General features: G+C 39.6%; 1 protein-coding gene across 1 annotated transcript in view; it reads right to left on the bottom strand.

Moving 5' to 3' along the window:
- Positions 1 to 10944, bottom strand: part of map1aa (microtubule-associated protein 1Aa) — a 70824-nt gene extending 59880 nt beyond the window's left edge. The window contains exons 1-2 of the mRNA XM_088641229.1: positions 10550 to 10944; positions 2918 to 3019 (exon numbers count right to left, since the gene is read on the bottom strand). Coding sequence (XP_088497355.1) covers positions 2918 to 3019; positions 10550 to 10799 — 352 coding nt within the window. The 5' untranslated portion in view covers positions 10800 to 10944. The remainder of the gene's footprint in view (positions 1 to 2917; positions 3020 to 10549) is intronic.
- Between the last annotated feature and the right edge of the window lie 3987 nt (positions 10945 to 14931).

Here is a 14931-nt window from a genome sequence, read left to right as displayed (position 1 = left end):
CCTGCACAACTGTTTGTCCAGACAAGCAATCATTTGCAGCAGTTTGTCATGTTATATTTTTTTCTTTTCAAATTTCCTTTTCCCTGCTCTTCCTCTCGGCTGTTTGCAGTTTATCCATGTACTTGCTATGTGATCCACTTCTTCTTTGTGCACCAAACTCAAGACTACTCTATTTCTGTCCTATTCCTATCGCTCCTTATTTTGCTCTTCTAATATTCCCTTGCTTCCATGTGATGCTTTCCCCTAATCTTCCTATGACTACACTCCAGCTTTAAAACTATACCCTACCCTCGTCTCTCCTTAATGTCATAATCTTTCTAATTTATTCTCCATATTCGCCCTTCATGCTCTGTTTACTCTCCCTGGTGCAGACATAAAACATTCAAATCATCTTTCCTTCTGCTAAGCTAAAAGACAGAGATACTGTACACACTGCAATCCCCATGCCACACTATAAAAGTGCTGGAGAATGTTTCCACTTGACAAGATACAGAGATCTTTTCCATATTAGTCTGTTGATACATTAACATGCAGGAAAGCAGCCCTGTCTGCCAATCTTTTTGTTCATCCTCAGTGCTGACCCAGCCTATATCACAGAGACATTTTCACCACTATTGTTGTTTACTCTTTGCCCTTTCTGTCAATGCAGTAGCGCAGTAATGGAAAAAGTGCTATCACATGAATATTATAGATTATAGTCAGGAGGCAGTGTTCAGGAATTGTGTGGGTGTTTACCAAGGCTTATTGATATGATTAAATGTCATTGTTACAGTTAAGGTGAGAACTTTGTGTGGGTGCAATAAAGGTTTCATGTCAGATTGACTGCTGCAGCATCTTGGGAATTATAGATAGGTGAGTTTTTTGAAGAGTCTTATTTAAGAGAAATAAAAGCAAATGGCTTTTAAAAGAGGTATTTTTAACAACCCTGCAAAATTTGGACACTGTAAACCTCCATTAAAATGGGAATTTTAAAGGGAACCACATCTTCATTCTGCCGTGGGCAAACGTTCTGCAAAAACTGATCATTAGAGTAACTGTAACAAATAATGTTCTGCTTCATAAGGACAAAAAAGGTACAGTAACACAAGCTTTTGAGGAACATTCTGTTTTTTAAAAGTGAAAACTATCTTCTTCGAAGGTTTATGCATACCTGAACATATAATGGAACATGTGTTTCTCATTGAAAACATAAGTTTATAAAATTCAAAATGGAAGAGGGATAAAAACAAAATTAGAGAAGATTGAGAAATATGAAATAAAAAGCTGTTGTATGTCTCTAATAATGTGAACTATACCCTGCAATGTAGTAAATGACATTGATACTGTATATTGATGTACAGGTATATTGAATCTGCTTGTGTCAGTGATAAGGTTATATTTTTATAGATTCATTATGTAACATTATATCCTGATTTATTTTTGTTGTCAAGGTATTGTGTTTACTTTTATATTCTGGCTATCGATCTATGCTGTAAAATGACCCAAATAGGAGTCCTGCAGTCCAGCTTCAGTCAATAAGTTCCTTGTCTATGTTACTACATTTCCAGTAGCCCACTTAAAAACTCTTCTCCTCTCTAAAGTACCAAGACACCCGCCCTCCCAGAAAAAAAACAGAAAGCTCTTTTCTGCTGTTGTAAACCCCGGAGTAGGCACAATCTGATCTGCTTGCTTCTTGTCCTTCACAAGATGCAGTTGCTAACAGGCGAAACATAATATTTATCAATTTGGAAGATCTCCCTGAACAGCCTAATGCTGTGTTTTACAGTTCCACTGGAAGCAGGTGATCAGTAAAGGCTCTGTGCTGCTTCTTCATGTTCCACAGCTACCAAAAGGAGGAGGTCTGCTGCTATTCTGTCCTGAATGTGTAACAGTATTGTTATCAGTGTACAAAAAACATGATCTCCTACGTGATAGATCTTCTTAGTCTTCAACTAGAACTGGCTTCTGGCATCTTTCCCTTACCACTGTTTGAGAAGATACAGTCTGCTCTATTAACTTAACTTTTAGCCCTCGCCTGTTCCTTCAATGTTCCCTCACAGGCTGTGACTACCTGGGGTTGAATGACAGGGCATAGCATATGGCTATAGAATCAGATTATGTTTCATGGTGATGTAGGCTGGATATCTGAGTGTTAGCTGGACATCTCGCACTTGACAGGTAAGAATGCTGAGCATTGAAGGTTAGCAGACTGGGACAAGAACTGCCCCTCTGCCAAACAGAACCACAGCTTCCATTCATAGATATCACAGATCTATAGCAAAATCCATACATTCAGTCTTGCTTTCAGTCTGGAGGACAGACAGACAGGACTAACAACACATCATGACATGATGGCAAAAATCATGATGTAGTGTTGCCTCTGTGACTCTAGACAGTGCATTTGAGCAAGTACTTAAAACAGTGATGTTTAAAACTGATAGAAAAAACTGATGCATGATATGATTTAATTAAACTTGACTGGACTTTAAGTGTTCCATCTGAGGGATGATCAACAAGCACTGCATTAATGACTTTTTTAATAATATTGATTGTGAATATCTCCACACATTCCTAATGTAATTAGTGACAGGTTAAATTATGCTGGAAAGCAGATCTAGGCCGAACTGGATTTTACCAATATTTGTATCATATGATACATTCACTGGAAATGCAGGAAATTAACAAAAAATAAACTTCATTGTTGCCTTTATTCTGGATCAAGTTACGTTAAAACCTTTTATGCACTGAAATCAATGGATGTTCATCAGGATGGCAAATAAAAATGTTTAATCCAATCTGTGAAGTTGTAAGGGTGTGTGATTTAATTGGTGTTATACTGTAGTTCAGTACACTAAAAGCTTGATATTTTTAATTTACTCTTATAAAATGAACTACCATCCTGTGGACACATCATACCCCTTGGCCTGGGGAAACTAACCTCTGACCTCTGCGGAGAACTGTGCTGAGTGCCGTGTCACAAATTGCTGCAGCTGCTGGTCAAGGTCACAGGAAGTGAGGTCGATATCCCATGACCGAATTCCTGTCAAAAGAACAAGGACAGTCAGTAAAGCAGGAGACAGAGAAAAAAATATTTTACACTATGGAAAACACAAAATGTATTTTTAACCGGCTATCTGTAGTAATAAAAGAGAGACCTTTCTATCTTGGGTTGTCTCTGCCTTTATAAATCTCTGAAGAATTAGGGACATGAACACCCTGCATTGACAAGCTTCGTCTGATCAATCATTTTGTCTGTTTTTCTCAGAATAACAAGTAATTCTCTGCATAAATTGAAGCCCATCTCCATAGTTAGAAGGTGACATGTTGGATTCATTCAGTGAAGCAGCCCTGCTGTCAGGTTTCATTATGGAGCAGGCACACAGTAATGAGAGGACCCTTTGCCACTGCAATCTCACTTTCTTACTGTTCTGTAATTTTCCACACAGCTCATACTTATTGAGAGGCATAACACATAACACAGGCATAACACAGAGCTTGAATGTCATACTTATAAAGGTTTGTAATATGTTTCACCATAGTGCATACTTTTACCACAATTTCACTTTGCTTTAGCGTGGATGACCATAGTAAACATTTGCCTAGTGGTTTAATGTTCAACAACAATCAGGAATTCTTTTCATTCTTCCCCCTTGCATCTTCTTATTTAACATGTTGGTTTTGCTTTCAAGTTATTGTACCTTGCAGAACCAAGTTCCCTGATTTCCAAACTGTAATGCTTTCCAGTCATCATTTCATTTTTTCTTAGTGTTACTACAGCTAATAGTGACTGGCTATTTTGTAACTGATTGACTGATGAAGGTCACCATCCTGCCATGTCAGAAGGAAGAAGACTAATTTCCACCAACATAACCAGGATGTGAAATGCAACAGCACATCCTGCCACAGGTGTACAGCAGGTTGAGCCAAATGAATTCTCCAGTGTCCTTGATGTCTTCACGGCTCTTTTAAGCCCTGATGGACAGTCTCTTTAATGCTGAGTAATGCTTTAAAAATGCTTCAAAAATGTTTGCAGTGAAAAACACATTGAAAACCAACGCGTACAAAATGGTCACAGACACCACGAACCTTCCTTACAGCTCATTCACCACTAAGCTACTCAAATAAATGTTACAGTGGATCAAGGGCAGATAAAGATCTACTGTATTTTAAAAGGTCATCGCTCAGAATGCATTACAATATAAAAGAGAATGCAATCACACCTGCATTCATGACACACACACTGTCTCTCTGGCTCTATCTGAGCATGTCCGCTGCTGTCTCACTGCGGTTAGCAGCTGCATGTCCTGTTCCTGTCTGATTTGCTCGGGGTGCAGAGCTCATTAAAGCTCCCTGGCTTTCTCAGAGTGGGATGATCTGCAATGGGAAAATGGTGCCTACCTCCCTCCAGCCCACTGCTTTCACACAGAGTTTTAGCAGCACTTGAAAGGGAATAACAAATGCTGAAATATCCAAGGATCCCAGCAGAACCTGGTATAAACAATTCTGAGACTATTCAGCAGTTTTTGTCATATTTGTCATAGATCTTTCTTACACGGTAGAATAGGAACTGGGCAGAGACAGAATGGCTACCACGTGCCAAGCCATTGAACTATGTAGGCTTCTTTAATCTAATCTAAACATAAGCTTTAGCCAATGCTTGTATCCTAAATAGCCCATCTTTCAACTTTAATGGCTAGCCTTAAAACCACCGTAAACTCCAAATCAGAGGCATATCATTAGCACCCTGAAACCCTTTTATTGTTGTCTGGCAAGCAAGTATTTCCTTTTGTAAAAACATATCTCAAGCACTCTCAAATATACGGATATAAAGACCTTTGTTACAAAATGGGTTTTGCATAAATAAAACTCAGCAATCATAAGGTACTTTATGATTAAGGTACCAAAGACACTGTGTGTACCAGCTATGCAGTTTTATTCATCATTAATCTCTGGTGCAACATATTTAATTTTGATTGGTTTTCAATGAACGCATTTCTTATTGGCTGCCTGTCAAAGCATGGCACACGTTTGCGCAGTAAGAGGCCATGAATGTTTATCAGAATGCAGCACAGTGAGCTGTAACTGTGACGAAAAGAGAGAGAAAGAAATCATTGTCTTCATTACAATGTCAAGGGCATTCTCTCACAGCTGCCACTGTGCATGGGGAGCTATCACCGACTCAATGACGCCTCCAAATCTCATCGTATTTCATTGTAACTCAATTTGCGTCCCATGCGTTTGGTCTATAAATCTATATCCACACGCTGGCTGGAGATCATTTGTTGACAACAGCCTTTTCTGGTCCCTATTAAGAATCTATTGTAAATCAGTATGTATGAGTCACAATTCCCAAACTGGTTAGAAAACTTTAAACAGATGTCTGAAAAACAGGAAATTGCAAAGAAAATTATAAGACTCCATCCATGCATTTTTAAATTTGTGGATGAAAACCTAAATATTTATTGAGAAGACTTTCTTGGATGCCCTCTTTGGACATCTATGTGATAATGCTATATTTGTGCTATATCGGCTATTCTGACATAACAAATTGCATTTTCAGTTCAAATTCCATTACACATCAGATCTCATTCTTACTGTGAAAACTAACCTATAGAGATCTAAAGAAAGTGAAACAGTGTTGTTTAGAATGATGTGCAACTATTCCACATATTTGCAAACTATTATTTTGTTGGATCTCTTTTTAATTGGGAATATCCTAGAATCCATAAGCTTTGGTGCAGATGATTAAGCTATAGTGAATCCTGGAATGGATTAAACTACATGCAAAGGGAATCTTATCTGCTACACTAAGTCCTAATGTGATCAGAAAGTATTATCTGCACACTGTTGCACCCTGCTTGCTGTAAGAGGTTGATGTTTAGAGACCATGAGCCTGACCACCTGGTGTCTGTGGTGTTTCCAAGCTGACGTTTGTGTTTGTTTCTTCACATAAACAACAGTTCCATCCTTAGGTAGTGCAGATGCTTATGAATATTTGCTCCAGTATACAATGGTAAAAGTAGGACAAAAAAAATTTAACCTTCATTGAAACCATTTAAAAAGCATGCTGGTGAAGAATAAAGCAAGGTAAATCATATAAAAATGACATTTCCACACGTCAGGTCTTGGGCTTCTCGGGCAGTGAGCTGTAACCTACCATAAGTCTACATGGTATGGAGGTGCAGGGATGCACAGGTTGATGTTGTGCACAGGGTTTGGGTTGAGTGCTGGCTGTGTCAGACAGCCAGTAATCTCATGCTTTGTCAGGAAGAATGGCTGCCTCTGTTGGGACAGATGTCTCTCAGGAAGAGGAGTCAGTCCTGCTACCACAGCGGGAGGCCTCTGGTAATTCTCTGGGCCCTAATCTTTGCTTCCTGGTGGGTGGGAAGAACTTGAAGGTTTCATCAAAAAAGAAAACACTGTCACCTTAGTTCTTTCTTTCATAGTTATGACCTGGATAAAGGCACAATTCGTATGAGAGTTTTTGAAATTCCTGAGGAAAGGAGTATTATAGGCTGAAAAGCAAAACCAGGGGTAAAACTAAAAATGATAAGGGTTCATATCTGATTTAAGATTAATTGATATTTCACAGAAGCTTAATCTTGATAGAATTATCTTAATGCAGGCTGGGCAAATACAGCTGGATATGGAGCCAGCACTTTTACTTAACGCATTAAACCAGCTTGAAAGTGACAAATGGATTTATTGGCTGTAACTGTTTTTTATGTCTGATTAGTGGGAATAATACTTCACATTTCATCTTACTTGACCTGGATTGAGCTCTGACTTTGCCTCTACATTATAAACCCCTTTTTGAAAGATAAACAGGTATTAGCTCAATCTTTTGATTACTGGTATGCCCGAGGACTGTGAGGATATAAAGCTGTGTTTGCGCTGGCATAGATGAATCCATTGTTGTTGTTGTTTGTCATTGGCACAGCCGTCACGCTGTAAATTACAGGGCGCCAGTCTGAGTGCTTCCAAGCAGTTTGTGGGAGTGAGGTTGATGCCAGAACAGTGATCCATCACCCTGAGGCTCCTGGCATGGCGAGGTACGCAGTGAAGGCAGAATTGCATACAGAGAGGTTTCTGTCCCTCTGCAATTGTGTGACAAACACAGCAACCCTACCACGGCACTGCCCATCTGCCTCAGGCACCACTGCAGAGACTGGAGACTGCCGCAGAGCAAAAGGCATGCCACCGTGTTTATAAGACAACACCACTGGCATCCACACCACGGCACAGGTTACCTGCCTTCTAACCATTTCTTCCTGTCTTTACACTTTCTCCTGCCTCCCAGGTAATTCCTGCTAAAGAAATTCCATAACAAAATCTTTACGGAGCATTCTCCTGGGGCAATAAATCACACAGATGCCTGAAGGTCAAATATATTGCAGTTGTTATTCATACAACTTCAAGACAGGACCACGTTTTCCAAATTGGAATTGCAAACTACACCATAAATAGCTTGAATTTGTTATAAATCTAATCTACCTGTCTATATTTATTTATTCATATCAAATGAGCCCCTTATATTGATTGAAGATCTTCCTGATTACAAATAAAGTACAGAGGGCTTGAAGATTGGACTTTCTTGCTTATCACTATCCAGGCACCAAGAAGCTTACTATAAATCATAGAAATGTTCTGGAAACTTAACTGTCTCGAGTTCACAACCGTTAAAAAGAGGAATTGATCTTATTATATATTTTGGTATCATAGCCATTTCTCTTGCATGAATGTCTTTCTATTGTGCACAGTTTAAGGTGTCTCTGATCCCCGTATTAACAGAAATACTAAGCTTTTCATCATTTAGTAATTAAATATTACTATTGCTTTGTTTTAATTAGTGTTATATATTATAATAAAAACTATTTTTCTTTCTTTAATTCATCCCATTGTTTTTGTTTTGCATTGTTCGGTTTTTCAACCTCTAAAACACTTATAGAGTTCTACAGAACGTTATAAAAAGATTCAAGATGCAAACTTAAGGTATTTCTAGAAACACAGAGCTTTCTGCAACAGAGACACTGGAACAGGAATCGCTGAATTGTTGATAATATTATAAAATGTGTTAATCAGTGCCATTTATCAACTTCTTAGCAATGTTCCTATTTTTTATCCTATATTTATTCTATTTTGTTTAAATAATAACACCTGGTGCTACAACTATAATGAATTAAATTATGTTTGAAAAATTAACACAAATATTTGGTTCTCCATACTGTAAAATAAAATGCTGTTTCTGTCAGACAATAGCAAGACCTATAAATAACGAGTCATTTATTTACTGTAACCAGTGTATGCAATCACAACTTATTGCACATACTATAAGAAGCACTTTATTTGGATGTCTTAAAATAATTAGTTTCATTTGTACACTGTGTTTTGAAAATCTGGGAATTTCATAAATCGACTCTATATTCCTTGAATGATTTTTACAGCATCGTCGTACAGACAACAGTGAGGCCTGTGTGTTGACCTTACAAAGAAACAAAGACTGCATGTTTCAAATGAAGTGTCAATGCCCCGATGGTATCAATAATGTTTGTACATTAATTAAAAGGTTTTTTTTTTAGTTTTACTTAAGTTCCTTAAGTTTTTAAGTTAAATTAAGTTTCCTGTTTGCATGCCAAAACTGTTGTTATATGTTGTTGAATGTAGGCCTACAATACAGTGTTGCTTTACACTGCCAATAGTGCTTTTTTCTGATGATATGCGATTAAGACTTGAATATTTATCATTCTAATGTTGCTTTAGGTGAGTTCTTGCATGACTTTCATCTGCTGAAATGAACTCAGAAACCTATTCAGTGTAAACCTTCTGCAGGAGAAAAATAGTAAGGACATCATATTTTATTATATAAATAACAGACAATATCTGTATACATAATAGACTTACCAAGCAAAGCAGGGACATACAGTATGTCACTAGGCTCTCATATTTCCCTATTATAGGAAACTTGCGTTTCCGTTGTCTCGACTTTCGTTTCTCCCGTTTTCGTTCTTTTTTTCCCTTCTTTTTAAGTGGATTGTTTGGTTTGTGGTATTGGAAAGCCTTTATGAGCGGTGAAATGTAAATGAGCATGGAGTCAGTGGAACCCTCCCCATCCTTAAACATTTCATCACTCCAAACAGTGCAAAGCGGACTGCTGCCTCTCCGCAATATTATATAAATATAAATATTGTTTTATATATTTCTGCTGTCAGCGGTATTATTTGTTTATTAAGCACTGGGCCTTTAGGGATTGTTTCTCGGCCTTTGAATTTTTAGACTGACGGCTGGCGTCGCAATGTGAATTGGTTATGAAGTCTGCGCAGGGATATCAGCTCCCTTGTTCTGCGATGTTTTCCTCCACACTGAAGGCAGAACTGAGGAACTGGAGGCAGAACTGGGGAACTTTTCGGTGCCTTACGAAGTATTTTAAATCGTTTCTGCTTCACGTGAATTCATCCTAACGGATGCGTCATTGGCATTTTGTTTACCCGTTTGTAAGCGTTGTTTTTATCCGTGATCTCGTGAGAATGTTAAAGTAGTGGAATCGTCTGGTTACCTATGTCCTCAGAGTTTTGCTGTATATCAAATCCAGACGTTGCTAGCAGTCCTGATCGGTGGTATTACGGTTTGGAAAGATGGAGCCACAGTACAGGACGGAAAAGCCATACAGAGGGTTGTGAGGTCCGCACAGAAAATCACTGGGACCGAGCTACCCTCCATCGACCGGATATATCTCGACCGCTGCCACAACCGAGCTTGAGCTACTGTATACTTCGGGACCCAGTTCACCCTGGCCACGGTCTGTTTTCACCCCTGGGGTCTGGTAGGAGGTATCGCAGTATCAGAACACTGACCAATAGATTCAAAAACAGTTTCCTTCCCCAAGCAGTCCGTGTCATAAACATGTCCTGTCTTGGCTGTATTATAACGTCTGTTGTCTAAATGTATTGTCCATGTCTGTTTGTCATGTCTGCCTGTTTTTTTTTCCTTCTCTACTGTTACTGTGTACAGCTGAACGAGTAAGCATTCCAATACACTTGTTGTATATGGGAAATAAAAAATCTTGAATCTTGAAGACAGAGAATTGAAGATTTACAGTTTGGAAACAATCGGGAATGTTAGAAATGAATTAACTTTCTGGAGATTCTGCCTCTACAGGGCTAACAGGGTTGGGCTGTATTAAATAAGTTATTATTGAATTAAATTTTCTTTAAAAAAAAAAACAAGGCGTGATATGGTAGACCAGGATAAAATATGGCTTTTTTTCCAATTGCTTAGAATCTGTCGGAATTCAGAAAACCCTGGAGACTTCACTGACTTTCTCTTGAGTTTCTTCTGCACCAGATGCCTAAACCAGCTAAACATAGCCCTCTCCCATCATTGCAAAAACTTGAACTTGGTGAAAGTTGGACTTTATAACCCAAGGATCTGCCTTCACGTGTTCCCTCGGCTAACGTTGCGTCAACTTGATTCTTCTTCCTGGTATGTTTTGCAGCCCCGACACCCTTTCCAGCACACTTGCGCATAGAGCGGTGCAGCGCGATAAAACTCGAGGGCATTCCTGCAGACTCACCCAGTTCGGTATGTTCTCTGACGGCTCGGAGCTGGTTTTCCGTCGCGACTTCCCCGATTACGATCAGCATGTAATACTTCCCCTGGCAGAACAGTGACGCCGCTCGCTGCTGCTGTCCTTGGTGCTGAAGCGGCTCCTGCAGCTCCTGGAGTCCCAGATGCGCACCGCTTTCGTCCTTCTCCGCCGCAGCCTGCGCCATCTCCATGGCAACAGCACCTAGAGCCGACGCCGGCCCCTCTTCCATCTCCATGACAACTGCTGCCACGAGCTCTCCGCGAGACGGAAAACTAGGGGAGGTCCCGGTGGGAGGGGCGCACTGCACATTTAAAGAGCCATTTGCTCGTTTGTGATTGGCTACTGGCGCATGCGGATGTTTGATGTCACGGTCATCCAATAGACGTGCACAGAGAGCGGTTCCTCGTAACACTAGTAAACCCACGTCTTCCAATACAACATATTGATTGCATCCGCGTGTCGTGGTCTGCGCTTAAATGACAAATTTATGACGTTTAGGTTGTAAGGATCAAATTCATCCGCAGTTAGGAATTGGAGCAATTTATGCTAACTCAAATCAACCAAATTTTGTTATTCATGTTCTAATTCTATTCCTGTAACCCTAGCTTGCTGCCCATGGATCTTTCGAAATGATTTGTTCCCGTAAAATTGTTTTTGTTCAATGTAAAATGTTATTTCCTCTCAAATCACTTTAGATAAACCACTCTAAATGCGAGGTTTCATATATTTGTATTAAGACACTCACGGCACAAATAGAACTATCATATTTAAAGCCATAGAGGCATACACAGTGGGGGAGGTACTGTAAACAAATAACAGCTGTGTCTAGGTTTGCTAAAGGACAGCGCCAGTAGACCATAGATCAGCACTTAAAGAGCCTGGTACACGTTTCCTTTACCCAAAGCGTGACCTTGTAGGCTATAGAACCTCTGTGTCGGGCATCAGAGCTACTGTTGACAGCACACTGTGAGAAATGCTGACACAGCTCTTGAAATACACCAAACTCTCACTCCCAGTAGGGTTATCAGACGGGGCTGTGGCCGGCTTTCATAAGTTCTTGCGCTGGGGTTTATTTAAATTATTTTTTAAACAACCCCTGACAGTGTTGGAGAGATCGTTTTCATTATCCGTGATGCTGATGTCAGCTCTGTGCCTTTACTTCAATCTGTTTCTGTTTATGCGGGTGTCGGTAAGTATGGAATATGTCAGAGACACCTGGGCGGTGCAGAATACACACCGAAATCACGAGACCTCCGTCTCGCATAAGTAAATAGAGCCGTGTCATCATCTGAGTAGAGGCATCAACGGTCATTTCTCAGAAGGTAAAAATAGAAAAATACTTTCACAAGAAGATCAAATTACGTGTGGCTTCAGTATACTTTCGGTTACCTCTTCACGTGGGTATATTCTGCCTCTAACTACAGTATATCCCTTCGAAACAGGTTCTACGTTAATAACTGGCCTCAAAGTCTGTTGTAACACATCTACAATGGCGGCAACCTTAATGACCCCACTTTTAGCTTGGGAAGTGTGGTTCTCAATGTCACACTCTTGGGCCATTGTGACATCCATGATTCATGTTGTTTAATTATTAAGAAGCAATAAATCTCATCCTGAAATCATCTTGTCTCTACTGATGTTAAGTTATTGCAGAGATGAGTCGGCACTCGTTCGGTTCCCCTCATTTGTATTCAACATCTGAAGAGCCTAGAATGTAGACAAACGTTCAGCCAGACTGTTTTACAATGAAGAATGTTCTGAATCACTTTTGTTCTTTTGTTTAAAGGCATGAGGGTCTATGTATACAGCATACACACAAAGCTAGCAACCAACGTGTAACCTGAGTTTAAGCAGTTTTCATCCAAGCGTGTTGTTTGCGGGCTCTGTCTACACGGGCAGCAGAGCTTTACTTTCTCAAGGTCAAAGCGAATATACTCAACAAATGTCTCTGGAAAATAAAATAAAAAGATAAAGTGGGAGAAAGAGTGATTATTATTATTGTTGTTGTTTTCAAAATGAGCAGGAGAACAGAGATATCCCACACATACACTTATTCTCCAGGGAATGACACTGCACTGCAGCAATCAGCTCTATCTGGGCAATAATCCAGAGAGAGAGAGAGAGAGAGAGAGAGAGAGAGAGAGAGAGAGAGAGAGAGGAGGGGTGGGGGAAAAACAGAATCAGACAGAGAAAGAAACAGAATTATGGACACAGATTGAAGGAAAAAAAGAACAGAGAATAAAGTCAGGAAAGAGAAGGAGAGGCAGGTTAGAAAAGGTAAGGAGAATGGGAGGCACAAGGGGAAGGAGAAAGGGGCTCAGATGAGTTTATCGGATAGCACCACTGTGATCTGAAATGTAACACCATATCAGTACATGTAGTTCTTATCCTTATTTTGCCTGATATCATAGTTAATATCAAGGTCCGAATGATATTAACTAAGTACTTTATTCTCCAGCAAATCCAAACAGGGTGAAGCATTTTCTTTTGGAAAATGATAATTATACAGTAATGGTTAGATATGACTAAATGCCATTTTAATGATGTTTCTACTATGATATGCTGCACTGGTTGTGCAACTGATTCTGCTCCATTGCAGTTCACAGTATCTGTGTATTAAATTAGTTCTATATCCCTTTCTGCAGAAGAGCATTGAATTCTGAGAGCTCATCCCCAGGGTGGAAAGCAGATATTCATCACTTCTAAAGACAGTAACTTACACAGTGACACACATTGTATGCAATGTGCAGGTAACAGTGATATGTAATAACTCAAAATGCAAATGGGGAGTCTCTTCAGTAAAGTAAAAGGGATTGTTTGAAATACATGTCTCTATCGTAATAGATCAGCTGGAATCTTCTGTCCTGCTTCCGAAAAGCTGATTCATTGGCTGTCTAGGAAAGGGGCCGAGCCGGCTTCAGGAATGAGCGGCTTCCCAGCCGGCTATGACCTCTCCTGCCTGCGCTGCTTCCTGTATTTCTCCCAGGTGTCCCTGCTGGCCTCAGTGAGTCAGCACTTCAGCAGCCCAGCACGCCGCATTTTAGCATTTCCTTAACAAGACCCTCTACTGCTCCCTACTGGCGAGATACACACGCGCTGATGTGATTTATTTGAGGAAATTCCGAGGTTTATTTTTATTAGTAGTAGGAGAAGTAAAAGCAGTAGTGGTGTATTAATAGGCGTTATGTTACTTGCAAGAAAACTAATATAATTGCATTGTAAAGCATTTGCAGAATAAGGTGCTAGGTTCTTGTATGTCTCTGAGTAGTTTTTCTGTACAGGGTATGAAGGCAGTAAAAATCCCAGGGATGGGTTTAAATGATTTAGGACGGACAATAAACATAAGGCTTGTACTCTTTTTGAAAACAAAATGCATACAGGGAATGCTTTCTTATTTTTCTTTACCAGAAATGAATGTACAGTATCTTTCTCAGTGTAGAGCTGATATGTAAAGGCAAATCAGACATGATTTTCAGCAGTCCAAATGCAAATATGTGCTAAATGAAGTTATTTGATCAGTTTCCTTGGAAATCTAAAATGTTTCTAGCTAATTGTGCTGCATGAATTTCGTTCTCCTTGAAGCAGAAGCATCCCATGCAGGAATGAAAGCCTTACCTGTTCATTGTGCATGAATGCCTATTAGTTTATTTTTGAAGGAAGAAGCATTCACCCCAAAGTGTTCAGGTGGTGGTTTGATAAACAACACGTCCAACTGTTATTATAGTTTTTAACTTATTGGGAAACAGTCACTTGACATGATGCAGTAGTTCCTCCATGAGGTTACACCCCTTCAGAAAGTAAAAAAAAGGAAAAAGATTCCTTCCCTATAACGTTCGCCTGAGGTTACAAGCAGTTTCTTTACTTTAGAGATTAAGATGTGCATATTCCTGCAGTCAAACAGTTTTATATGTCTTGTCAGTGTTTTGTTAATGAGTCCCATAGCATGTAACTAATAACCTAAAATAATTGTAGTAGGCTTGTATGACAATATACTGTACTACTGCTCTGCTATAAATAGCTCCCTTAGAAATGACACAGCTGTCAGTGTACAGTAGCTGTTTGTGACAGCTGCTTAAATCTGATCCTACTGTACAAGCGGGTCTTAAGAATGTAATCACATATCCTAGTGTACCCACCTAAGTATGTTAAGTATTTATTGACCATAGATTAGTTTTGCTTCACAGATGACAATTTTTGACATTCAGCCTCACACACTATGTGAAACTACAAATGCAAGTGTGACTTGAAGACCGCCCTAAATTGCCACACACAAAAACCATAAACGTGTAACATATAGTTCATACAGTACAGTAAATTGGCATTCAATGTGTAGTTTTAGCCCGTTTGGCTTCCATCCTGGGTAAAGC

This window comes from Lepisosteus platostomus, chromosome 7, assembly GCF_059453375.1.
Source record: "Lepisosteus platostomus isolate fLepPlt1 chromosome 7, fLepPlt1.hap1, whole genome shotgun sequence".
NCBI lineage: Eukaryota > Metazoa > Chordata > Actinopteri > Semionotiformes > Lepisosteidae > Lepisosteus > Lepisosteus platostomus.
The sequence above is the reverse complement of the archived record's forward strand: the minus strand, read 5'-3'. Positions and strand labels throughout refer to the sequence as shown.